Source organism: Athene noctua, chromosome 13, assembly GCF_965140245.1.
Source record: "Athene noctua chromosome 13, bAthNoc1.hap1.1, whole genome shotgun sequence".
In the NCBI taxonomy this organism is placed as follows: domain Eukaryota; kingdom Metazoa; phylum Chordata; class Aves; order Strigiformes; family Strigidae; genus Athene; species Athene noctua.
Window position 1 is genome coordinate 8585519 of NC_134049.1, and position 27624 is coordinate 8613142.

The 27624-nt window shown below is 44.3% G+C and overlaps 1 protein-coding gene across 7 annotated transcripts in view; it reads right to left on the bottom strand.

The window, feature by feature from the left end:
- Window positions 1-928: 928 nt before the first annotated feature.
- The window catches only part of AKAP13 (A-kinase anchoring protein 13), a 224007-nt gene continuing 197311 nt past the window's right edge, over window positions 929-27624 (bottom strand). For 5 of the 7 annotated variants that reach the window (XM_074917611.1, XM_074917615.1, XM_074917614.1 and 2 more), the window contains 20 exons: window positions 26940-27007; window positions 26004-26070; window positions 24678-24813; window positions 23652-23764; window positions 22459-22605; window positions 21604-21854; window positions 20853-20978; window positions 20631-20748; window positions 19842-20090; window positions 17534-17610; window positions 15980-16161; window positions 15815-15897; window positions 15311-15490; window positions 14403-14567; window positions 12218-12288; window positions 11653-11697; window positions 10444-10494; window positions 9617-10066; window positions 7546-7858; window positions 929-6682 (listed from right to left, as the gene is read on the bottom strand). In XM_074917611.1, the coding sequence (XP_074773712.1) occupies window positions 6633-6682; window positions 7546-7858; window positions 9617-10066; window positions 10444-10494; window positions 11653-11697; window positions 12218-12288; window positions 14403-14567; window positions 15311-15490; window positions 15815-15897; window positions 15980-16161; window positions 17534-17610; window positions 19842-20090; window positions 20631-20748; window positions 20853-20978; window positions 21604-21854; window positions 22459-22605; window positions 23652-23764; window positions 24678-24813; window positions 26004-26070; window positions 26940-27007 (2942 nt within the window). In that variant the 3' untranslated portion in view covers window positions 929-6632. The remainder of the gene's footprint in view (window positions 6683-7545; window positions 7859-9616; window positions 10067-10443; window positions 10495-11652; window positions 11698-12217; window positions 12289-14402; window positions 14568-15310; window positions 15491-15814; window positions 15898-15979; window positions 16162-17533; window positions 17611-19841; window positions 20091-20630; window positions 20749-20852; window positions 20979-21603; window positions 21855-22458; window positions 22606-23651; window positions 23765-24677; window positions 24814-26003; window positions 26071-26939; window positions 27008-27624) is intronic. The other 2 variants (XM_074917612.1, XM_074917613.1) reach the window with 2 other exon arrangements.

The following is a 27624-nucleotide window of genomic DNA, read 5'->3' on the forward strand; positions in this document are numbered from 1 at the left end:
ACAAGTGAAATAATAGATGGAAATGAAGCAGTTCCTCTGCCTCAGAATCAATATGCAGAGGGTGAAGGGTGCAGGTCTCCCTGCTCCTTCCTCCTGGGGGGAGGATGCTCCAGTCTCATGCAGGACAGGGGCAGCTGTGAGCGGTTTAACGGGTTAAAAAAAAAAAAAAAAAAAAAAAAGAGATGGTAGAGAAACTCCAGCCATGGCATGTAGTCCTCTGTGCCGGCTCCTCATCGCACTGCGGAGCAAAGCTCCCTCGGCTCTGTACTTCTGGCACCCTCTTCTGCCTGGACTGATGCCTGCAGGCACTGGGATCACCACCGGCCTTCACCTCCCCGGGCAGAGGAAGGACCCGGACGCTCACCACAGCCTTTCCGCCTTTCTGCGCGGCCTCCTCTTGCAGGGGATGGGGCAATACATAAAGCACAGCCCACCGTGGGCGCAAACATCCCCCCTTCTCTCCCCATCCTTGTGATGAGATGTAGCATCTCTTGCTCCCTCAGCCAAATGATGTAAACCCCCCCCCGTGTCCAGGATGTGCTGAAGACACGGAGCTATTTCAGCAGGTTACAGAAACTCTATGCCATGAGAGAGCACACGCAGCCACCAGACTGCCACTTATCTCAGCTTACCGAGCTGAAGTGGCTGATAACGGCTCTGACACTTCCCCTTCTTGTAAAAAGATGAAAAACCTTCTGTGTGGGGGGAAAAAAACCAAGGAGCTGAGTATCCTTATGGCCATATGCCCTCCAGCAAAATGCAGAAGAGAAGGAAAATAAGAGTCCAGTGAGTGCAGACTGGACTCCAGATGATAAAAGCAGTGCAAACATTTGAGTACAGGTTGGGGTCACGTCTATTCATTCAGCCTCGGTGCAACAAAGTTAACAGCACAAATACCAAAGGTGTGGAAATAAATCGGGCAGAAAACTCAGACTTAAAATCAAATTTATTTAGAGGAAAAAATGACTTTACAAGAGGTTGATGCTGATAACTAAAAAGGAAGATAAATAAAAGCTTGTTACAAAACCTAATGGTTTCTGGCAAGTTACAGAAAAACTGAAGAATTTTACAGTCAATAACCTGCTCACTTTTTACATAATTACAAATTAACATACAGCAATTAGGTTTTACCCTTTTTTTTTTTTAAATCCTTTTTTTTCTATTTTCTTTTTCAACTTTTTTTTTTTTTCAACTTTTTTTTAATGGGTTCAACATGAAAATGCAAAGCATTTTTTTTTTTATTTTTTTTTAAGAAACAAACCAAAAGCAGAGGTATATCAGGTTATTAAAATACACCTCCTCAACGCTCTGGGAATTACTCAAGTGCATTCCATATTAGTACAAAATAAACATCAGGCTAAACTTTAACCATAGGCGAACTGAACTGGACATTGTTTTTTTTAATTTTTTTTTTTTGAGTCAGTGTTTAATATTGATAAAGAACATAGTAAAATACTTTAGAGCATGGAAAGGATGGATACCTATAGACAGCCTGAATACATACAAAGCTTATAGCTGTATGCAAAGCAGTGAATGTTATCCTGTTCCCCCCTCCCCCCAAGCAATGGAAGCTGAATATATCTGGGCAAAGCATCAGGGTCAGTGAAACGCGTGTGGAAAGAAAGGGCACCGAGCCCTGAAAACGCAGGTGGGAAGGGAGCTAGTGTTACGCTTCCCATCACTCAAGAGCACGAGGTGTACGAGATTAAGCCAGTTCAGCTCGCCTATCTTTAAAACTTAGCTGTATCGCTGGATCAAGAACTGATCACCGATGGCTGCCCCTTCTGACAAACGAAGCAAGAGTTATGAGCAGTAGGGGAGGTTTTTTATTTAAAAGGGTGCCTTAAATTATGTTAAATTCCCAAACCTGGCCAGCAGGCAGAATAATTTCCAGACTTCTGGTTAACAAGGAATGTTTTGTGGGATTTTAGCAGATACTCTCTTGTGCCCCCTGCCCAGTCCTCCTTTGCCTCGTGCCACAGATATCCTAGACAGCTTCCTTGGGATTTGGCACCTGATGAACCTCATCTGACTCGGTGGCATTTGGAAGGACTGGATTTGGGTGTTTCAGCAACAGCTTTGAGATATCCTAGTGCCTCAAGGAAGGTGCAAAGATCATCAGACTCTATGGGTGTTCCTGCCTTTGAAAGGCAGTACAAGTCCGCGCAAGCTAACGGCATTACTGTGCTTCTCAGCAGTGGTCAAACTTCCAGAGTGAAAAGAAGGGTCCACCCTCAGTGGCGGTGAGAGCTCCTGCCCCAGGGATAGCACCTGGGAGCTCTCCCAACGGCCTGGACAGTAAATGACTTAGTGCACAAAGGGCCTCACTTCCCTTATTTGGCTGCATCCCCCCACCTCCTTTGCCCTGGGTTTCTCCAAGGAAAAGGAGGTGGAGGGCAAAACACTGGCAGGACAACTGCTTCCCTCCCTGCAGCAGCACCCGTGGTGAGGGAGGTGATGATGATGCCAGCCAGCATGGGCTCTCCCGGGGGATATACCTGAGCCATCAGAAGCCAGTTCCTCTGGTCCTGCCACTCACCCTATCTGCAGTGGGACTGCAGTCAAGATTCACACCCACTTTGGTCTAAAAATAATACAAAAAGCTTGGCCCTTCCTCCTCTCCTGGGGCAAAGCCAAACCAAACCAGGAATATACCTACTTGCTGCTCAGATTTTTCTGGGGGTGCAGAGGGGGGGAGCAATAGCAAAGCTGATTGTCTCCACATAACCAAAATGAAAAGGGACAAGACCAGTTCCATTTAAAGTGCTTTATGGCATCAACCTGACATCAAGTTACATGTTGAGATGATCACTTCATTTAAAAGAAGCTAAGGCCTACCCCACACAATTCCACAGAGTCTCACACCATTTGCTACAGCTGCTCTCTCTTGCTGGGGTATTCTGGCACCTCCAGCTAACACTGACCACTTTTGTACTTCATCTGAGCCCACACTCCCACTTCCTCAGTCACCAAAACACCTTCTGTTGGGCAGTGATAAAGAACAGGCAAAGAAAAGCCCAAGAAAAGAAAATCTGATCTTTCCCCTCCATAAAACAGTAGCAAAAAAAGCTCCAAGAGCCTCTGCTGGGTCCTCTTCTCCCTCCAACAACGGGAGTTTTGCACAGACATCTTTGAACCTGCTCTGTGTCCCAGGAATCTAGTGCAGAATGGGGGGTTTGGTTACTCCAGACTGGATCAAGAGACTGTCTCTGGGAACCAGAGACAGCGTCAGGCTGTGCTGAAGAAATAAAATGCTTTCAACAATTGCAGGAAGGATGCCAGGTGTGAAACTGAAGCAAATGTAGTTTTAAGGCCAGGCAGAGGAAAAGCTCCGGTGCTGTAAAACTGGGACCATACTCAAGCAGACCACCCTACGTAACCTGCAGGGATCAGAGTGGGAATCCAACCCTGGGAACCTATGCCAAGCCTTTCCAAAGAAAACCTGAGAGGGGGAAAAGTAAAAGACTAAAGAGATAAAAAACAAGCCCTCACCTTCCTAAAGGTGAAAGAAGGGGGAAGCAGTGTGGGAGTAAAGGCTTCATTCAAAAGAAGTGAATCATACAGTAACAGACATCCTCCAGGGACAAAGGTCTGCCCACCAGAATGAAAGACACAAACAGCTTTGATATGCAGTATTTCTGGTCTGTGTATTTCTGACTCATGCCCATAGTTTCTCTGACAGGGAATCATGGGGACATTAGGAGATCACTTAGCCAATATTATTTTCACTTAGGGCACTGACTGTTCTTTTTTGATTTGCGCAGGTCAGCAGAGACAGTCAAGCCAGGAAGCGACTCAGCCCTGCCACCCTGGGCCTTTGGATGCCCTTCTCAGAGCCACGGGACGTTCCCATGTTGCAAATTCAAGATGTGCTGGGAGTGGAGAAAAGACAGTGGGCTAAAAAGAAAAGCTCATATTGGCAAAGGCTATTACAGACTGAGGGGAACTTTCAGAAATACCGGGGACCTGATCTGTGTTTACGCAACAGTAAATGAGCCATGCACTGCTTTGGTTTCCAAAAATTTCAGCTCGGCACATTCATTTTTGCAGATGTATCAATAGCGGGGCAGAAGTTATTTTCTGAAACTGGTGGGTTTCTTATGAAAAAGGTAACACCACAACACCAGCACATGCCTCTTTTATCTCCCTTTGGATTCAGGAGCTGCTTGTATCTCTCCAGAGAAGCAACCTCACATCACTGCAAGATGCTCCGTGCTTTGCTTTTTCCTTTGCCTCCAAGGAGTATGAGAAAACCTAAACAAAACATTTAAACAAGGAAACTAACTGATAGGAGGAGTCTTGTCTCAAGTCACTGCTTCTTTTTCCAGATTTTTTTTGGCCCAAAGATGCTCTGTCTTAAAGAAAGCTCTCAGTTGAAATTGTGTAACTCTGGGCATGGCACAGGCTGCAAAGCAGCGCTGCCCAAACCCTGGTTTTGTAGGAACCAGGGAGATAAGAACATTTGGTTTACCAATCTTTTGGTAAGAAAAAAAAAAAAAAAAAAAAAGGGGGGGGGACACACACACAAAACCACCCCTCAAACCCCCAAACAAAAGAAAAATAAAAAGTAAAAAGAAATAAAAAAATAAAACCAAGTAAACTTTTAAAAAAAAGAACTCTTTCAAATAAACAGAAAGATAAATATTTTTTGCAAGCCCTGCTTGCAATTCAGTACAAGCACCAAACAATATTTAAAAAAACCCCAAAAATAAATCTCAAACCTTTTCTTTTTTTCTTTTCTTTTTTTTGAGTCTTAATAGTTTAGAGAGCTTCAAAAGCAAGCAGGCGGTTTAGGATTCCTGCACTGAACCAAGACAGACCAGTCTAAGCATCCACCTCACCATCAACGCTGCTGATACTCATCAGCACCTAACTCTGAAAACTGCTGCGTGTTACTGGCTTGTGAGAAGCCAGAGAACAAATTAAAACCAAACAATAGTGCAAGAAGAGAAATTTTTTTTTTTAAAGAAAAACTGGTAAGAAAGGAAATGCACTTGACAGCTTCAAACTCTGAGCAAACCTTTGAGCTATTTTGAAGCCGATAGCATCTTGTTACCATTTACAAATCCGCCTGGGCAATTCCCCTGAGAGGGTTTGGAAGAACAGTAATTTTTGAAAAAAGTTTGGCTCGCTGCATTTCTCTTCCCCCGCTGCACACATCCCTGTATTCAGCAGCTGTACAAACACCTCACAGTCGGCACAGCGAGAGCTGCCCTCGGACCTTCCCCTTCTGCTGACGGCGACACGGGGACGCACGGACACTTTCACCCTAGAGCCCACGGGGATGGAAAAGGACCTGACACACTGGACCTTTGGACCTGTACCACAGTGGTTTTGTCAGGGAGAATATATCTTTTCCCCAGAAATGGTTAATAAGTGCATGGTATTGTACAGGCACAGGGACTAGGAGCTGCCTCTTTGGAGTTCACTCTGCGCACAGCACTCAGCCCCTGACCTGCGACGTCTCACTGAAGTGCTCTGAAATTGCTGTTGTCTCATTCTGTCTTAGAAATGAGCAAGGGAAGCTGACAAAACTCAGAGAAACAGGAGCCCAATGGTAACACAAAAAGTGGGGGAAGAAAAATACAAATAACAGAACAAAAGTCCCTAAAAGCCAATTTTCAGCAAGTAAGTCATCAGGCTTGTAGTGAAGGGATATCAAATGCAACTGGAGAACTGTAGTCTGGAAAAAAAAAATTATCTTTACTTAGGGGAAGGGAAGGAGTGAGTTGGAGCTCAAAGAGATTGTGTAAAAAAACATTGCTTAGAGTTGTTCCCACTTGAACACTGTCTGTTCTGGCTCCCTGGGGCTGCCTTACAAGCCTACTGAACTTCTCTTTTCTGCATCGTTTTAAATATATCCAGACGTTCTGTTTGATTCTAGAAACAGTTTGACATTTAAATCCTCTGCCCCATGGAAATCTTTTGGAATTACTTTAGAATTATTTTCCTCCGAATTTTTCTTTTGAATGCTGTTGCTGCTTCCTGGTGTAAAGTACCTTTCTGAAACCAAACAGTCCATATACCATGAGCACAAAAGGGGCGTGCAAGTCAATGGCATTACAATTGGAGCAGTAAGAGCAAGATATTTAATATCTACACGCTCCCTGAAAGTCATCAGGTATCATCTATCCCCATGGGCCGAGCTAAGCTTGGCTGTACAGACTGTAAGCATATCCCAGTGGATACATAGATACATATATGTATATATATACAGTATATCTATATATGCCAGTGTGTACGCACCATTTGTAGAGTCTCAATCTTTTGCTAAATGCTTGGTTTTGGTTACGTTCCCCAGAAAAGGGGAATTTGAAGGCACAGACCCCTTAAGGCTATGTTCTCCCATCCTTTAGCAGTAAGGAGAGACAGAAAACACCTATCCCAATCCATTTAACCCAAAGTTGGCACAGAGAGGTGGTACTATTTGCCACGCAGTCAGTCTCTCTGGTGAGAATTCACGCAAAACCACAGGAGAGAGGCCCTTTCCCACCACTTAACAGACTTTGTAACATGTTTTATTTAAAACCTCCAGATGCTTGTCAGCTGCAGGCACCAGCAGCGTGCTGTGGAGCGGGTAGGGAGATGTCCACTGTACCAATGCTGAGAGTGACCTATAGAACCGTCCGTGCTCAGCAGAAGATCTCCTCACCCTCTGGAGGTGCTTCTGATGAGTGAGAATCTGCAGCACAAAAAAAAAAACAAACCAAAAACAAAAACAGGTGGGAATCACTATGGGAATACAGGAATACAGCTGGCAGAGCGGGACTCCATGCACATGGAAACCCCACTGGCTGCTCAATCCACTGGGCACCTTAAAAGATGTCCAGTTCCCTGACAAGGTACCATGAAAACACATGTTGGAATTATGGAGCTTGCCTGTGCACAAGTTGGAAAACACCAGAGAGTTAATACGGATAAGCCGGTCATCTGAGGGCGTGAGATCAAATTTCATGTGGGTCAGAGGTTTGAGGTGCAGAACTGAGTCCTAAGGGGATGGATGCAAAACTACCAGAGGAAAAAAACCCGGCATTTTTTCTTTTTTTTCAGATCAAGAGACAAGACAGACCAGCTGAAGCGAAAGGGAGAGGCCACCGGAAGGGTTGTGGGTATCACTTCCAAACTACAGCAGAGTTAAAGCAGACAGCAATGCCGCAGGGGCTGCAAGAGCCAGAAGCAGCCCAGCAGCACCTCCTGAAAGCACATACACTGAAGCAGGACATTTTCCTCCTCAAAGCACAGCAAGCTAAAAAATAAAAGGGGGAATCCAGCCTGTGGAGACTGCTCAGGATGGGATGGGAAAGGAAAAGAGCATGGAGCAGAGTGCGCCCCTCTGACAACCCCAGGAGCTGCAGAACAGGCAGAAAAGCCCACAGAAGACCGCTTCAAGCTAGGAACACCACTCATCATACCTGATCTTTTCCATCCCTGTGTTACCATCCACATTCAAGGATGGATTTTGTGCCTTTCGCAAGTTCACTGGCTGGAGGGAAAAGCCAGGTCACCAACCCTGAAAACACACGTATGACCTGCCCTGACACTCACCAGACTGTTGGGAGCGATGTCCCCTGCCCTTTTTCTTCTTTTCCTTCTTCTCCTTTGGTTTGGCTAAACTGAAGAGGCGGGTAGGCATCTGGGGCTGTTCCTCAGCTGCCTTGTTAGTCTGGTTTGTTGTGCTAAGCAAATGGAAAGTGCTTTTCTCTTTGTGTGTCCTTGAAAGACTGTTCCTTTTGGGGGAGACAGACAGTTCTGCATCAAAGTGCCCTTGTTTAGGAAGGGAAGGGCTCTTCTGCTTGGAGGAGTCATCGATGCTGGACTGGGAGGGGACTCTCGCAAGCTTCTCATGTAGATTTGAAATCTGTAAAGGAAAAGAAAAGTGTTTCATTGGGGCATGAAAGAGGCTAGCAGAAAACCTGGATAGGGAAGGTGTGTCCCAGGCCACTCATACAGACAGAAGTTGTGAACATCCAGCCCATTAACCTTCTTAAAAGTGTTCTCCATCCTGGCAAAGCAATGAGAGAAGGAGCCCTCTCTGTTTAAGACGAAGAAACTAGGCATATAAATAGTAACTCTCCACTATCTTTTGCTCTTACATGTACTATGCTATGTATCAACAAGCCAAGGGCAAATATTCTCTAAGATCTCGATACCAAGACTCACCCTGCATCGTTCATGCACACAGATGGTGGCAGAAGGCCAAGGAGAAGCGTGCCTCTCCGGCAGGGCAACGCCAGCACACAGCACTGGAGCGGCATGTGTCAAAGGAAGCCTCCCCAAGCAAAAGATGAAAGCAAAAACATTTTTCCTGATTTTTTTTTTTTTCCCCTAACGGCTGTCTCAGGATGTAATTGAGCCTGCACATTCAAAGGGAAGATCAAAACAACAGCTCAACAAAGCCTTACTGAACCCTCTATTAATAGCTCTGAAATGTCAGTAAGATACCTGACTCGAAAAGGTGCTTCCTTCTCCTAATCCCCCAGGCCTTGCAGTTATTTTACCTCTCAGCCTCTCCCATAGCATCCATCCCCCTTGCATGTCTACGTGTGTTTGATACTGGAACAGCTTCACCGTGTGCTCGGAAAACTTCTGCCCTGATCAGGAACCAGGGTGGGAGGGAGCAAACCCCCCCTCTGATGATTTGCTTTTCAGAGCTCACTGCTGAGCTCCGCAATCAGTCCGTTCAGGCACCCAAAATCATTTCCATTCCGCAATCCAACATTTATAGACTAATTCTGCTACAGCTCTAAGCAAATTACACTCAGAATTAGTGAGTTACAAACAAACAAATGATCTCAACAACAGGCTTAAGGATCAAATTCAGCCCATGTTTTGCCAACGGATGCTTGCTCTCCTCAGCCAGACTGCTGTGCAGTTATAAGAAAATAAACCCTAGCTTGCTGGAAAATGCAGAGAGCAGGATCTGTGTGGGGGTTTTTCTTTCTGGTTGTGAGCAGCCAGACACCAGAAGCCTCTTGCAGCAGAGCCGGAGACTTTTGCTCATGACCAGACTGCAGGTGCGCAGTCTCTTCAGGACAGGGACAATGGCCATCTCTTTGCCAGATAGAGAATGCTTTTGGAGATGGATGTAGGTGTACAAACAGCCGTCCCTGCAGTTATCAGCCTCACAAGTGGCTCTCATGACAGCTGGAGGGTGCAGGTAACCCAATGCTCAGGCTGTTTCTGAGAAGGATGTCTCATGTGCCTGAGCATTCCCCAGAGCTCAGCCCCCACGGGGTGAGGGCCAACGCCAAAGGCAGTATTGACCTCCTGGGACTGCCTAGGGCATCTTCTCTGCTCCACCATCCACCAACACACGGCACAGAAAAGCAGGCAGAGCTCAGGCTGTTGTAACCACCTACTGCTCAGGACCGACCAGGCATCCTGAACACACCATGTTGCCTCAACACTGGCAATGCCTCAGCAGCTCTGGAGATGCCTGAAATGCAGCACCGCACATCACGTGCAAGGAGCCAGGTTTAAATACCAGGCCCTGCATGTCTAGGGCTGGGCTGCTGGCCTGCAGCTGGCCCAGGAGCTGGCCACAAGCTCCCTGCAGGGCATGGCTTCCCCAGCAGCCCACGGCTTCCCCAGCAGCCCGGTCGTTGGCATCATTCACCTGGTTGTGGTCAGGTTCCTGCCGCATTTGAGCTACACGCTCCATGTCTTGCTTGAACTGCATCTTCTCCCTCTCCAGCTGCTTCTGCGCCATGCGAAGCCTCTCCAGGTCGAGCTGGTAGGAGGCCTTCTTCACCTGCAGCTCCTCTCGCTCCCGCTCCAGATCCTGCCACCCTCTCTGGACCTGCTCCTCTCGCTGGGCCAGGTGGGCCTCCTGCTCTGCCAGCTCTTTCTCCCGGACTTCCCACTCCTTCTCTCTCCTCCGTCTCTCCTCCTGGTGCTGTGTCTGCTGCTTCTTCAGGTTGGCCAACTCCTGGCGCTGCTTCTCCAGGTTGCGCTGCTTCTCCTGCTCCAGCAGTGAGGTCGGCCGGAAGAAGCTTCGGGTCAGAGCCCTCTCACTCAGAGCCAGCTTCTGGTCCTCGATGTAGGTGTCCTGCTGCAGCACGACGCCCTAGGAGAGAGGGGACACAAATCACTGCAGCACCTTCTCCACAAAGAGAGGCTCCATCCCTGAAAACCAAGGGTGCTTTATCGATCTTTGCCCACCAAATTCACATTCGGCTGGGCTACCAGAGGATGCTGACAGAGGATCTCCCCCAGCAGCTTCCCAAATTCAGGTGAGCACCAGTTCATTCAGGCAGCAGCTCATTCCTAGGACGTGTCAGCACCCTGCCTGCAAGCCACCTGCAGGGTGTTCAGTCAGACAGGGATGCGACAGGCAAAGGGGAAGGAGAGATGGGGGGCGAAGCACGAGTGGCTGTTGCTGGCGGGCAGGATGTGCAGTTCAGGCAAGCAGCATGCAAAAGCAGGACGAAGGGCCAAGCCTACCTGCAAAGCACTGAGCAGCTTATGGAGGCTGGTAATGGTTTGGAGGACCTGCTGCGAGAAAACAGAAGCATTGCTATTAGATCCAACTGGGTGCCAGGGTACGCGTAAAGCACCCTTCCTTTTCCACTGTGACCCACCAGTGGGTCTGGCAAGCTGTGTAGCCATCCCTCTACACCTTTGTTTTTCTCATTCTGCACTTGCAATGACTGTCATCCCCCAGTACATAAATAACATCTCTTGGACATCTCTCAGAGGTGCCTGGCCCAATCTTCCTCACTTTCCTAGTTGTCAGTGTGGCACGGGAGAAAATGTCTGCAGAAGCACAGACCTCGTGGGAACTCCCAGGTTGTCTCTGCAAACCATTCCCCACAGCATCAGCTTGTTCAAGAACAAGCGGAGTAACTATGATGAAGCCCAGCAGTTCACTTAAAAGATTTCAGGGAGAGAACCTCAAGAGGTGAAAAAAGAAGAAATCTTAAAATGGATGTGGACTCTTTGTACTCTTCCACCCCTGGCTGACCCATTCAAGTCCCACTGTCTTTAGACAGAAAAACTGCAATACAGCAGGCACACAAGTGCAGCAGGTGTGCTCATGGAGGCTCTCTGAAAACACAGGTAAATGTGAACACATGGTGCATCGATACAGAGCGAGTGACTTTAGAGCGATGCCCTAACCCTAAATATGTTTTTAGCCTAGCTAAAAATTTCTGTGAATCTCTCATATCCTTCAATTATTTTGAAGAAGATGACAAACCACCACAGAATTTGCAATAGTGGTGTGATAGCCAGTATTAAGAAAACTGCTTCTCATTCTGCCATTAATGCTAATTGGGAGTTATGAATGTGTATCAAAGGGAGAATAGAAATCTAATTGTCCCAATTCACTGCACCTGCAACATAAAATTAAACTCCCTCTGTCTGCAGATGCACAATAAATACAGCCCTGTGCATCAGAGTGGTAATTAACCCTTGCTGCTTATAATCAGCACGTATCATCCTGCTGGCAAGCAGATGACAATCAGTGAATTCCCTGTCTGAACATCCAAGGTTAAACAAATAAATGACACAGTGGGTTCAGCTTAATGTATTTAAAAGTCTACATGCGCTTCAGCAAATGAAATGTATTTTCTTCCACATTATCACCTATTGAGACAAATTCTCTTGCCACTTAAATTAAGGAAACAGCTGAGAAATAGAATCAATTCTTACCTCGTTATTTCTTTTCAACATGAACATCAGATTAGCATTTCCACCCTACGAAAAGATCGCAGATTTAATAAGAGGACAAATGAGAAATCACAGCAAATGTGTTCTGAAGCTGAACTAATGACAGACACATTAAACCCCCACCCCCATCTTTCATTCTGGGAGAATTCATGCATGTTTTTTAGGCAAGTTAAAATCACATAAAATAAAATGTTAATTAGGTATCATTTTGTAACTGTATGATGGATTGATCCACAGCAGAATAGGTGCAAGGTTATAGTTGACCTTATCATTTCAATAACGATGCATAATTAAACACATGCTTTAGCTGATCTGCAGACAGATGGCAGATAACCTGTGCCACAAAGGAATACAACTGATTTGCAATGGTTTTCAAGTCAGAATTTTAGCTACAGCTAAGTGTTTTTGGCTGCATACTTCCAATTTTGTTTTATTTTTAACTTACTAGGATACATCTAATTGTCAAGAAATTCAGGCATTTTTCAAGACCAGAATTGTCACTTTCTTGAAATCTGAACTCAGTGGCAGCAGATAAATCAAGCGATACCTTCTTTAAAATGCTGTCCGACTCTGTTCTTCGAAGGTCCTGAGCATCTTCGCCTTCATCTTTCGCTCCACCTAAAGGAAGAAGCCAGCATTGACACTGGTTATTCATCATTTTAAGCCACAGATGAACTTATTAATATCTGAGAAATTTAATGCATGAAACTCACATGTTTCACAAAAGGGGACACAGAGCTCTTGACACTTTAACTAAATGCATTTGCTCCCTACATATACAGAACACGTCAGCACCACCAGATAAAGTGGATGTGAATTCAGATTAGAACTGACTTTGGTTTCAGACAACATGCTGATAAATGCATCACACTCATCTTAACTGGTGCTCTGTCTAGCCCCTGCACTGCTGTCTGCTACCAAAGAATACTTGCTGAGAAGACATGAGGCAGAATAAGAGCAGATGGAGAACAACAGCAGTATCATATCAGGGTATATTATTGCAGGTATAGTTTCAATGCCTTTTGTGCAAGTGCATTTTACAGCTGGGTCAGATACTGCTGCGCAATACCCTGTGTAATTTTATGCTAACAATTTCTGCTTAGTCTTAGTTATCAGAAACCTGTATCTTCAAAGGACACTGGCCTTCTCTTTCTAGCTTCCCCCTGGATGGCTCGTATCAGTGCTCCGGTGCAGGACTGAACTGACTTGTGGGGCCAAGAGGGCTGCAACTCTCCACCTCCTGCACCCAAGGGCACGTTCGTCTGCTCACGGAGGCAAAGGAGTTGCAGGGCTCTTTGGTCCTCTAGCTCTTGCCAAGACTCCTGCACTCCCCTTGCCAGCTGAGATGTAGCCCATGGGGAAAATCCACAGCTGCACTGGTAACCTCCTTACTGCCATTGTTTTAATGATAAATGACTTCACAGACACGTGTATCTGAAGCAACGTGGAAGACCTAGTGCAAGGATGCTCTCCTCCCACCATCCCCCAGGCAGGCTTTGCTATTAAAGGCTGACCCTCAAGTCCTCCTAACAGACCTTCTCTCCTGCGCCACGTCCTCGGACCTTCCACCTCTTTGCAGGAGGAAACACCTTCCTTCTGCTTTGCTGGAGGGGAGAACGAAGGGGAGTCAGGTTATAAGCCTTGCCCAAGGTTGCACAGGTTGTGAACAGAAGAACTGGAGATGAAAGCCAGGTTTCATGCCTCCCAGCCTCCAGCTGAACAAACAAGCCTTGCATTCTTTTCCCAAATTCTCCCAAGACCCTGCAACTATTGAATTACAATCTAATTCAAAAGAGGACATTTCTACAGAAAACCTAGAGCTGGGCAATGAACAGCCCGAGGTTGTCCTATTCATCACTGGAACAGAAGAGAGGCAAAACCCTAAACAAACCCCTCCAGCGTGAATATATTTGTCATTATGATAACAAGGCCTGTGGAAGGCTTTGCAGCTTTCCTATAGAGCTGGGAAAACCTCTACATACTTCTCATGTCTGACTGTCTGGAGCTAACACTGCTCCTTTAATGCAGAAGGTCAGACGAGGTCCAACGATCCCAATGCTGAGACAGACACTAGCGCAGCAAAACTGGCTGTATTGGGAGTGTGAGTGAGACCACAGAGAAAGGAATTTGAGGACAGGGAAGTTTCTGATGACTAAAGGCAAAGAAAGAGAGCATTGGGAAGCAGCCAACTATGCAGCTGAAATAAATATTCACACATTTGTTTGGGAGAGACTTAATTACAGGAATAACACATGCAGTTGTATGTGGAACACAAATGCAGTGAGAGCAGAGCAGGGGAGAAGGTGCTTGATTCAGCAATATCCTCATCCATTTGCAAATGCAACAGCACCAGGCTCCTGCTGGAAGATAACTGAACAACGAAGAACAGAGCTGCAGATACTACAACAAGAACACAAAGACACTAATTCATTAACAAGCCAAATGCTTTCGTGAAGCATGCAAGTAAAGAGTAAGGACAATTTAGAGAGAGCACAAAGAGAGAACAATGAAGAGCTCAGATGCCTAATCCTCACGTAGCCACAGGTTCTCAACAACCATCATTCCACCAGTACGTGCACTTTTTTTCTAATCTGCTATTTAATCTATCAACTATTAATGCAGAGGAGTTGCAAAACCAAATCACCAGCTGCTGGAGTCCTTCTGAAGTAAGAGGCTCTGATGACTTTATGTATTATTAACAAATGCTGATGTGCACATGCGTAAGTACTCACACTTGGAGGCATTCATCTGGTGACTGTCAAATCCTCCAAAAGTCTCTGCCCTTCTAGGGAGAGAGATGGGGCCAACTCCTCCTTCTTGTTCCATGGCAGTGCTGCTGACCTGCTGCCCGAGGGCAGTGCCCAGGCTCCTGTTCACCAGGTCTTGGAGCAGTTCAACTGATAAAAAGCAATGGTATCTCTGTTAAAGACCACTTCAGGCTTCTTGAGCTATTTTCATCCCTGCCTGAGCTCAGGTGAGAAATCCATATGCTTTGTTGTACTAAGAAACCATGTTTCTATGACAATTATATAAACAGTATGCATTCTCCCTGCAAAAACTCAAGTCTGTCTGACCATTAACTCCAATTCCTGGAGCTCTGCACAGGCTTACACACCTCCCTCTATTCCTCCAAGCAACCTTGCTATGCTCTGACAACAGCACTTAATAATTTGTCACCTCTCCAAAAATCACACCAGAAAGTTGCCCCAGTTTCAATCTACCCTTGCATTTGTCAACAGACTTGCTTGTCTCTTGCTGGCACCACAAGTGCCTCCTGGACCCTGAGCCCTGCTCCCATACCTGGCTGAGACTGAAGCACAACAAAAGCCTGGATGGTCCAGATTTCAGCCAAGGATAAATCCCGCACTGCCGCTGTCCCCAGTGCAGATTCAGGACATGGTTGTTCTCAGTGCTGACTTCTTTTCTGCCCTCTTTCAACAGCCATCAATACCCGCTTCCTTTCCTGACCCTCGCTGCCTGTCCCTGAGACAACTCCTTGAGTAGCAATATCTCCTTATCTGTGCTATTATTCTGACAAAGAGAAAACTTCCCCTGCAAAACTGGTGCTCCAAGACTGATGGCTTCACCGAAGGTGGGTCTGTTGGTTAGTGTAATTAACGTGTCACCCATCATTGCCCACCTTCATTTATTGCAGTTTTCATAATGGCCTCTCCTTTTGGTGCCTCCTCTGTGTTGGCTCTGAAGAGCAGCCTGGAGCCTGGCATGTCCTCCTGCACAGAACTGTCTGCCATGTCCCGGAAGATCTTAGACTTCTCCTCCAGCAAGAGGAGGATCTGCTTATCCTTCTGCTGAAGCTGTTCTGTGGGGGCGAACAGTGAGCAGAGAAGACAGAAAATAAAAAGCTTTGGCAAGGAAACTGAGCGATTACTGAGATACTGGCCCCATCTAGTGGAACCTCGTGATACGAGCGTGCCCTGAGCCATCCTGCACAGCGACAGCATCCAGCAGGCTCAGAAAAAAAACAGCGCGAGCAAGGTGAGGGGCAAACAGGGATGGCAATTACTTGCTGGATGCAGGATTTTCACTTCTTTGAAAAAACTCATAGTTCAGCCACAAAACCCAACACAACTCCTGTAAGTTTTTAAAAAACTGCTCCCCAGCTCTGTCCCAGGCAGGATTTTACCTTTCAATCCTCTCACTTTTGCGTCTGACACCTTCTTTTCAAACTCAGACTCACAAGGGACTCCTTCGTCTTCATCTCTATCCCTGGACAAGAGACATGTCTCAATTACTACCAGAACATGACCACGTGCACCACCTGCCTGGCAAGAACAGCTTGGTAGCTTACATGGTGTTCATTGTGTCTTGAATGATCTGTATCCAGCCATTACGCTCTTCTTTGGAACTGGCATGGACTTCCACCATTTCAGGATCTTTTACACCCATACTGATCAGGAACAAACCCTTCTCTTCATGAGCCACTTCTCGTACAATCAGCTTCTTCAGAGAGATCACAGTGGATTTCTGGTCCTTCAGATAGAAAGAAACAGGTGAGGAAGGTGAACAGTGCTAGTTCCCAGACATAACCTAGCACTGAAACGGTCCCAATAACCATAATGCTATCTCTCTCAGGTTGTAAACATTTTCTGAACCTACTGGCTAATTAAAAAAATAAATCATTTTAATGGGGTCAAAGAACAGGGAAGCACTTGCTTTCCTCCATCAGTTCTGTAGGAAAAGCCATTTCACCTTGTTCCATTTCAACAAAGAATTAATTTAAAATTGACTTTGTGGTTTTGCAAACTACCATATTTTGCTCTGACTCCAGCAGACCTTTGATCTCATCTCCTCCTGCCCACACTTTCTTTGTCATTAATATCACAGCTCCTTAAACTTAGTGCAGCTTGCTAGTGCCTGCTTCACACACGTTATCTTCACGATCACTCCCAAGAACAGAGTAACATCTTGTTTCCAAATCCCACAAAACCTCTGCTGTTCCCAGAAGCTCGTAGCTGACTCCTATGATGGAGAAAGCTTGTGTGTAAGATGACGTTCACTGTGTGCTATGGTGTCTGTGTGATGAGCCTGCTCAGTTAAAACGTCCCTTTGCTGCTTGCCACTTGCATATGAGTCAGCCCATTTGTGCATTCTACAGGATGCTACAGCTGGGGTGATTTGGTAGCGGTTCACTAGCAGGACTTGTGTGCAAATCGACTGCCCCTGTGTAGGGCACTGAGTCTGTGCAGATTGTTGGTGGAATTGGAATAACAAATTATTAGCTTTCAAAATGTTCAAAGAGTGGAAAGGTCACAAGGTTTAGCCAGTCTAGACCATGCCTGCAAGGTACAGCCCCAACAGACTCAATGAGGTACCAGGTTTGCTTTAGCAGGTCAGTGTGCCTAAGCCCTTTCATGAGGCCTGCCTTCAAAAGCTAATGTTTTTGGTCTTGTGCATTACAAATACATTTCTCTGACATTTATTTTCAAGCTGTTGTTAAATTTACTGCAGTGGCATTTCACCCCCCACACCCCATAGTGGCTCACAATGTATTAGGACATCTCCTTCTGCTAAGATTCATTTTTATAATGTTTGCATTATCTCCCTGCCCCCTCCCACCCCAATCACTGCTTCAGTTTGCACAAACTGAAAAGGAGTAAGTGTATTGAGTGACAGGCAGGTTTTCAGGGCCAATTACCAGCTGTGCCAAGGCACTGCAGAAAGGGGAGGTGGGGCACGTAGACATGTTTTCCAGTCAAAAAGAATGGAGTCTGCTCAGCAAACGAAAATGTTATAAGCAAGAAAATTAAGTTGATTAGCAGGCAATGGCTGGCTTCGCTGCACAACACACATCAAGAGTCTCTCACGTAAGAAAAGGAAGGCGGAGAAAACGTTGAAGCCTTACCAGTGAGGCAAAGACATACTTCTGGTCCTTTTCCTGAAGGAATATGAGCATGTCAGAGAGGAGAACAGCCTGCACTTCTGCAAAAGAAAAAGCATACCAGTGGAGTATAACCATGGAACCCACCCCAAAACACATTTCTTTTATTAACACCAGTGCTGGGGAGCAGTAGGGCTGTTTCTGCAAATCCTGGGAGCAGGCTCAACCTCCCAGTTAGAAGAGGCAGGGGCAGCTCTTGGAGAAGCCTGGTCAGGGTAGCTCTGAACCAACTTCACGTTAAGCAGAACACAACGGTACCTGGGAAACCTGCAGGGCTTTCTCTCATCTGTCCGAGCAGGGGTGCTCCTCTCCAGCCGCATACTTTCTAACAGTTAGGACTCAGGCATAACAGTGAAAGCTAGAGATGCATACTGAATAGAAGCCCTGTTTTCTCAAACAATCAGTATTTTAGCCCCTGAGCAAAATATCTGCACAGGAAGTTTGGGGTTTTATGGTTCTCTTGATGAGTGGTTTGCGGAGTGTAAATTATCATGCAATAACAACATTTGTCAGCTGCAGTTTCTTTCCCAGGAAATACTGACTTCAGGAGCCACCTCTAATTCTGCTCACAGACAAATACAACTCTTGCTGACTCCAAGGGGAGCTGACAGAGCCTGAGTGAGATGCAGGACCTGGCTTTCTTTCACGGGAGAAGGAAACACTTCAAGCCAACAGAGAATTTTAAATCAGAATACAGCCTTTTCCCAGAGTACACATACAGCCTTCCAAGTCTCCTAATGACATATCATAAAGTTGCACAGCAACTACCAAGTATAATGCCCCACCCAGAGCCCTCAGTACAAAGAGGTTTTGTGTAATGTACTTGGGAAATCTTGTGACAGACAGGAAGCAAACCAAAAAGTTAAATCATCCCGTGGGTAATTCCTTCCATTCAGTTTTGGGAAGACAGGATCCGTTCAAGATAAAAGAACCATGAAACTTTAATCAAAGCTGTGAAATGAACTCCAAGCTCAGGGAGGTTTGCAAAAGTCGGCATTTGACCCCCTTCTCTATCGTCTGTGCACTTTGCTAGAGGGGATATGCTAAAACCTTCTAAGAAAAATTCTTCCTCTACTTCCTTGTGCTCCATTTCAAACCCTGCAAAATAGCCTGAATGTATGAACTAGCAACTCTCCCTGGGCTCTGCAGCTTGTCTGCAGGATCTGCTTTTGCTGGGAGCTTGCACTACAGACGGAGGTATGTTTATGCATTTCTATGACTTAGAAATGCAAATGCAGACTGTAGTTATCACAAGATTTCACAACAGCAGCATAACTTGCTTCATCCACCATCTAAAGTCATCTTGGGTGCCTAGAAACCATCTGTAAACTTCCTGTTTCCAAAGCCTCAAAATAAATCATAACCAGTATGGAATTTCATGTTATCACTGCCTCCCTGCACAGCATGGCACCAGGCTGCCAGTCCCCATTCGTGCCCAACTACGGTGGTTTAATTAGTTGATGCTGGAGTGAGAGAAGAAAAGCTCAGCCTTCCTGCCAAGCCTGAGACACAGCTCTGTCTGCTCTACTGCTGCCATAGTCCCTGCTGAAGGCTGCCTTGGGAGATTTAGTGTTTAATTTCAGTAGAGAACTTCGGTGTTCAGCAGAGCACAGCACCTTAGAAAAACTATTTCCACATGATAACAACCAAAAAACAAGAAAACACTGACCAAACAAGAAGCAGCTCCAGGGACACCAGAGCCTCTCCTGAACAGTTTATGTCAGCAGCTCAGGAGGTTCGAGAGCTACAAATGCCTGGGACACCTCTCTGGCATTCCATTTAAACCAGGATGGTAAGGCTGAGCCTGGACAGCCCTACTGCAGGTCTCGGAGCAAAGGAAAGGCAGTGCTGCTGGCGGGCAGAGCCAGCGGGAAGCTGAAAGTTGGGTTTCAGATGCACGAAGGACGCTTCCGGGAACCGCTGCACACGCGCAGCGTGGCGCGTCGATCTGACTCACTGCTCTGGGCAACTGCAGCCCCATCCTGGCCCAAAGGATTCCCCAGCAACTCCACTCCTTGGCTAACGCACTGAGGTGTCACTGCAACACAAGCCTTCAGCAGGCACGCAGTCACCAGGAGGAAAAGCAGCTATCTATCACCCCAGAAACTATATAAGGAATCAGAAACACTGTGATGGGAAGCGGGTGGACAGCACAGGGAATGCTGCTGCCAAAAATCTCTCAAAGCAGAAGAATAAATAAATCTAAGGACTAATCCTACAGCGAGACAAGGCGAGCTGTATCCTCCCCTGGCAGAAGGCAGCATAGTCTTACCTTTTAATCTGCCAGCTGCATTTTTCAGTGAAACAGGCCCATCTCGGATGAGCTTCCGATGTCTCAAGTCCTCTCTTGCAAACATCTGGCCACTCTTCATTCTCATGATGGACTTGCTGTCCGTCCGGTTGTAAATCTCACCAAGACGCATTTTCTTTTCATAATTGCTGACTTTGCTATTGACTGCAGCAATCACATCTTTAACGAGGTTTAATGACTGAGTCAAGTCTTCATGTTCCACTTCATTTTCTTTGAACAGAAAGAGAAACACTTCTATTTCACTTCATTCTTGTGTAGTTTAACTTCCTGGTTTTACTTCCTTCCTTCCTCTTCTCTCTCTCAAATTCTTGCATTGTAACTTTTTAATACTTTCATGAGACAGGCTGCATTTTTGTCCCTTAAGGAAAGTGTCACAAAACCTTTCACATATATGGCTGAGGTTGGGGACTATTCCAATATACTTTGTATATAAGACAGTATATGAAATTCACAAACTAATCACATATTTTAGCCGTTACCAAAAAAAAGCAAGCTGAGAGACTTCAGAGTCTAAGCAGCATGTTGCTCCATAATTAGCTACAGACAGACTTATAACAACTATATCAAGGAACTCAAATAACCAGTCCTAAATGGAGACATGAAACTGAGTTATCTCGTCACAGTGGTGTGAGACAGTAATGACTGGACTAGTCAGTCTATTCTAAGAAAGTCCGCTTCAGCTGAAAAGGATCCAAGAAATTTACACTAGAGGAATAAATACACGCTTAGAATAGAGGAACTGGTCCCTACCTTTGGTGTACTGCAGTATCCTTTGTAAAAGGACTGGGTACTTTGTGATTCTCTGTGTTACCAACAAGATACATTCAGAAATCCCAAGGCGCCTCACCAGGGAGCTGCTCATTTTTTTCTAAGGAACAAAGATGGATATTTCAGTTCGGTAGCAAAAGGCTCACCAGAGTGCAGAAAGGACATACTTTTTCCATCGACTATGTCTGTTCTACCAGTTCATACCTTGACAAATGCCTGAAAACGCTTGTCCTTGGAGTACAGATCTTTGAAGTTATTTACTGCCTCATTGTGATGCCCACAGAATTTGCCGTATGTTTTCTTCATTCGCTCAGCACTCTCACCAGAGAACTGTAAGACATGAGACATAGAGGTCCAATTTGCACTGAGCTCCTGGTGTGATACCCAGCAGTGCCTGCCACTCTCAAAAGAATTTGATGAAACCAAATTAGTCCAAAGCACCCTAAACCAGCCAAGTAGATCTCTAGAAAGTAAAGAGCTGAGTTTGGGACTTCATTGAGCTCACACTTACTGCAAAATTTGGGATTCTACTCACAGCGCTTAAAAGCCACCAACAAAACAGTCAAGACGGGGAAAAAGAAGGGAGAAAGCACAGATAAAGAAAAGTAAAATGACACACCCAAAGTTAAATAGCAGGTCAGTAACTCAGCCAAGAGACACATGGGGCATATTTTGCTGTGGGCTATTGCCTACACTCCAGGCTATGGTCAAACCATTCTGTGCTTGACAGGGAATGCTTCTCTTTCCCACAAAATAAAGTAAACTAATTTTCATCATTAGACCTTCCTCTGAAAGAACAGAAAGTTCTTCAAAAAGCAGAGGTGGAGATTTTTACAAATGTGAAGAGTAAAGGTGCCATCAACTGCGATTATCTAACAGGCATAAACAGGAGGAAAGGAAGAGTGCCTGGTTTCCAGCTGTGCTCTCAGAAGCACAAGCGTTTTCCAGCACTTACTTGATTCACTAGGATGTCACCTATCCTCTTGATAACAAAGTTCTTTTCACTTTTGTCTGCCAATGACTCCTTCTTCCTTTCCAGAATCCGCTGGAAGAAGTGACTGTGGATGTGCAGCAAGTTTTCCAGGCAGGGAAAGATCTTGTCCACGACTTGTTGATCATACTGCAGCTCCTTCAACATCCCTGCGCTGTATACATCATTCATGATCTTCAGGGTGCGGACATGATGCATTTCTGTCTGCATTAGCTCTGTACAGGATGAGAACAAGGTCAAAACTAAGGTCACTCTAGAGTACAGGTGTGTACAGTAGAAAGAAAAGCTGCCATCAGAAAGCTCTTCCATAATTGGGCTTCTCTAGGTGGCTTCAGAAAATTTCATGTCAGGTATTGAAACATCGATCAACAGTTTCATGTGTGGGAGAAACAGGGGGCAGAAATCCCACAATAAGAACTTTGGATGTTGCTGCTGAGGTCTGGTCCTTCAGCATTGTTATCTGCTCCTTCCTAACACCTCACTGCCAACCAGTCTAAACATAGTGCACTTTTCCCATACAGGATGGCCTTAGCATCTGGCAGGAGAAGACTTCCTAGCTAGCTGCTCTGCTGTAACAGAGTTTAAGAGTCATCAGCAGACAAATGAGGAGAGGCAATTTGGTTTTTTTGATGGCTTCCAGTTATGTGAAACACAGAAAGAAATTTTTCACAGAATACATTATGTTTCTAAGAACTTCAGCTTCTGAGGAAATCAAGTTAATGTTCCTATTCACTGAAAGAAAGCTTCCCAAATCCATGCATATGAGTATATCAAGAAGCTATCTACAATGAGTGAAAAATTAAGATGCAGGTATCTCACCGTAAATGACATCTTGCCGTTTGACAACATCTTTGTTTTGCTGCTGCAGGAACCTGCTATCCACTACTTGGCTCCAGGACTCTGCCTCCAGCTGCTTGGAATCTAATTCCAGGTCTCCCATCAGCTGTCCTTCATTCATGTCTGCACCTTCACAGAGCGATGTAAGTGCCATTAAGATGTGAGTATCTTGTCTCATTTGAGATTCCTGTCTATTCATTTAGGTTTAGGCTTCACTATCATAGCACAGACATCACACATATTGCCATTCACTGACACACAAATGATTATATGGAATTACACCACGTAAGGACCAGGTTATGAAAAACACTTTTAAAGGTTATTTGCTAGTTTCACAAAACTAGTTCACTCTTTCCAAACAGACCAAATTCTAGCTCAGTTAAAAGACAATGGATTCTTTGTCTGCAGTGCAACAATATCGCAGATAAATAAAAAAATCACAATGCCCAGTTTGCTTTCCCTCTTTTATATCACTGAATCAAGGGAGATTAGACTTATTTAAAGTCTGTATTTTCAAGCTCAAAAAGCCAGAACTGATGCAGGTAGAAGAGAACTCTACATACAATACATACACATATATGTATCTTTAAGAAAGATTGCTCATTCGTGCAGGAACTGGAAAAATTTTCTCTTATCACCATGAGCATGCCCTTGTTTAGTCCTTAATAAATAAAGACCATTCTGTTCTTTTCAGGTAAATACTGGGTAAGATGTAAAAATACTGGCTATATCCTAAAAAAGCATGATATATAAAAAATATTTAACTGACTTCACTTTTAAATCCACAAAACTAAACAATACCCCACACTCTAGAAAAAATACAAAATGCAAAACATCAGCATGAAAAAGGTGACAGAGTGCAAAATCTGTGGCTGTATGAGTGGGCCAGAGGTGCAGAACGACAGAGGAAATGTTTGTTCCTCAGCTAAATTCCAAGTAACTCAACTGTAACTGAAACCTTCTGAACGTTTTCCCACAGTTCAACAAGCTAAAGATATCACTATGTGGGGCTTTGTTTTAGTTTATGCTACTAATATTCTAAGATTAAAGTAAATACACTTTAATTGTCCATTAGAAAGAAAAACACTTGCTGAAATGCTAAACTGAATGTTCTATTTCCAGAAAGCAGCACTGAGACCTTCCTCTTGCTATAAATGCCATGGGGATTCTCCTACCTTCGTCAACCAGTGACTCCATGGATTCATTCACCCTGCTGATTTTATGTAAGGAGTCTGTTGACTGTGACAGGAATTTCCAAGTGTGTATTAAGTTGTCATCGTTCCCAACCCTGCAGAAAAACAGAATACAGAATATTGTTTATGACATTAAAAACCTAGTCAAATATACTTTCAAATACACTGAAGAAATGCATTTTAAATATTAACTGAAAACCAAAGCAAGTATTGCAGTTATGGACAGAAATGTACTTTTATTAATTGTTCTCCTACAACTACCCATTGGGGCTCAGGAGGCTCTAAGATCCACAGTTCCAAGTCATGGTGCTTCTTCTATAAAGAATCACACCTGAGGTTTTATGGTTTGGATAACTCCTTTTCATTACTTTCCATTTTACAGTCACTTCTCATCCTCATTGTCCTTGGTGCAAGCAGTGCAAAAATGCTATCTAAGAGTCTTTGTCACTAGTTCTGAGAAAGATCAGAAAAGTGGACTGAAATAAACTAAACCATTAATAGCTAGGGCATACAAACTGTCCAGAACATGCCAGTCCATGCTATTAGCCTGTGTGTAGAACTGCTCAATATGCAGGTAGTGTAGGAACCATAAATTAGATTTTATTCTATGATTTTTTGTAATTAATTATGTAGAATGCAGTCCTAAAATACCATGGAGACCGCAGCTGTGTGCCTCTGTTATGGACACAAAAGGTAATGCTATACCCAGCCGAAGGCAAGGGAATTTCCTCCTGGAGCCCAGAGCATCTCTACAGAGTAGCCTTGAATACACCCAGGCCAATTCAGATGCCTCTGAACTCATGCCATGACTAAACCAACCCAGACAATCTGATTGTGCAGAAGACAACTGATGGTATCATACGTAATACGAGTATTTCTGGTTTTGTGATCCTCTTTTGTACCTTTAACACAAATCATAGTACATGATTTTTAATGAGATCTGAATTTCTCTATGCTTGCAGTGTCAGATAATAGACACGTACTCATGCACACAGGGAGAAACCTTACCCTGCAATGTTCTGTATGGAGACACTCTTCGAAAGTGCTGTAGTCTGCTGTGATCTCCTGTTATTGAATATTGAGGTTACGGTGTTTTCATCAGGAGCAAGTATCGCTGAGCGAGGGCGCTCCTTTGGTTGTGAGCCTGGAAGGGAAGTGTCAGAGAAAAGTCAGCTCATGCAACTGCACTGTTAACTGAGATGATGACGACTTAAAGAAACCAGGCTCTAAAATTCACTTCCTTTTCTTTCTAGAGTCAACACCAGGACACCTCAGCTGTGTGAAGGAAAGGACATCAACCCCTGTGCAGAACCAACTGCATCGTAGTACAGTTAAAAGATCTAGGTGGGATCTGCAAGTCCAGAAACATACATTTGGGAAACTGAATTTGATTTTTATTTGATAAATAATCACATGCAGTAATCTACTATGTTAGTTTTTCATTTCTCAGGGCCTATAGTTATATACATTTTCCTGCTTCTGGTCAAACTTTTGGAGATACGTTTATCAGTACGTACCACAAAGAAACGCTAATCCTCATCTTATTAATCCTATCACATACCTGTAATTAATTTTTTCATATTAATTCCAAGTTTTCCCTTTTTCAGATGCATTTCTGAATCTGGAGCGATATGTCTGATTTTCACTGTAAACACTACAGTGAGTACATTTGGATCATACAGTGTGGCTCTGTATAGTGATCTCCAAGCTATCACTAAACAAGCTTATCAAATCATGGCACTACAAAGCCCATGTGGGCTGTTTCACTCCTATTCTTTGCCCTCGGTCACACTGGATAGCTCCACAGTGCTGTGTATATCTCAGCGCATCCAGGAAATGTTTTCAGTATTGCTCCTATTCAAAATTAAGTTTTTACATTTTTACTACCTCAAAGCATAAGGCTATTTAATTAAAAAAAAAGTATTTTGAAAAAGCCTCCTCTCCATTTGTATTCTAATCAATCTCTGTTAATACAGCATTAATACTTGTATTCTTTCCAATGTTAGACGCCTGTGGACATAGGCTGTCTTGCAGATTCTGTGGACTTATCAGCTGTAGGCCTCCAGGAAGCTATAGCAGTCAAGTAGCCATTCTAAATCTGGGATGACTTTACACTTGTTTAAAGCTACATGGACACTGCAGAAGTGGATGAACTCTGTGCAACTTCAGTACAACTTCTGAAATCCCAAACATTGCTTATCATGCACAGAAGATGCTCTCGTCCCTGCTTTGATAAATGCTTATCTTTCATCATATCGAGTATTAGTTATCAGAACAGGTAAGAACAGCAGATATAGACCATAACCAAAGCAGAGTGAAAGGAAATTTTCTTACTTTTGTTTCTCATGGTTACTGTGGGTAATGAAGAGGTATCATGTGCCTGCAGCATCCCTCTCTGTGGCTGAAAGAAAAATGAAATTTCACTGTAATTTCTTCCTCCCTTCTTCCATCAGCCTGTGACACATAACTGAAATAAAATAGCTAAGTTTTTTCTGAATCCTCTCAGAACAGATCAGTTCTTGGCTGTATGTGTATTTTTTTTATATATCTATATATATGTGTGTGTATATATATATATGAATGCACACATGTACACATGCACACCCCCACCCCGAGCTGCCATCAATGAAATGGGAAAAGTAACAAATGGAAAAGTGTGCAGCAAATAGGAAAATGAGAAAAGTGCTGACAATACTGAAAAGAATGGTTAACCATAAATGTATAAACATTAACTAGCTTGGAGAACCATACTGCAGAAGACGTTCCTCACGTTTGGGGCAAGGACAAATTCTGCACGTTCCTTATATAAACAACATACATATTTATAGTTTTCATTATGCATTATATACACGTGATGCTGCATAACAGGATGCAGCATTTGAGAATTAAGACATATGGCATTTAAGGGTGCTGGACACCCCTGAATTTTGCCAGCAATGTGGTTTTGTTTTCAATAGAAGCATAGGACAGACAATCTCTCCATAAGGTCCCCATGTACTGCAGGGAACAACGCTGGGGATCTGCTGCCAACAAACATCCTGTGGCGCTGTCCTGGAGCATTCACAGAGTCCCAGGGACATCTACTGTATTAACATGTAGTTCTGGGGAATTTCAGGAGAGCCCAGAGAAATTATTCACTATAGCACAGGGGCTAAAGTTCTTTCCAACAAGCTGGTAACTTTGGGACATATGGTAGAAGACGTTACGTATCTGCATGCTAAATTGTTTAAACATTTTTGTTGATTCACTATAGTAGATAAAATCTCTTACCTTCATTTTGACCTTTGCACAAGAAGCGAAACTCTCCTTACAGCCTTTGTGAACAATTGCATTGCAGTCTGTCAAAAGTAAAAAACCCAACCAATTAAACAAACACACAGAGAAAACAGGTCAGTTTTTGCAGTCTGTAATCTGAACCGTTATCTTGCACAACTGAGAATTACAACTTTCAGGCATCACTGTGGTTTACACGAGTAGCTACAGATACTGAGACACAGACTGTTTTCTTGGATAATTAGTCCCTTGATTGTTAACAAGATTTCTTCATGGAATTTAACAGGAAATTCTGTTTACAAATCAATGCAAGGTTGAGTTGCCAGGGTCCTAATGGGTCTTAAATCAAATAAAAAAAAAAAAAAGAAAGAAGAAAGATGGATTTATTCCTCTGAAAACAAAATGGAAAGCAGAAGGAGGAGGTAGAAACACAAACCAGTTTTAGGGCAAATATATAAGACTGTTCTTATCAAGAAAAGGATTATGGGATCCAAAAGACAGGAAAAGCACAGGAAAATTCATTGACATAAACTCAGACATTACATAGCCAAGATTTACAGTACAGGAACCAAGTGTTACTGCACTACAGGATTATCAGAAAAAGTAAGAGGAGCATCTGCTAGGTGACCATGTGTGCGAGGTTGGGACTTCCTGCTGAAAACTAGACTGAAGCCACTGTTTT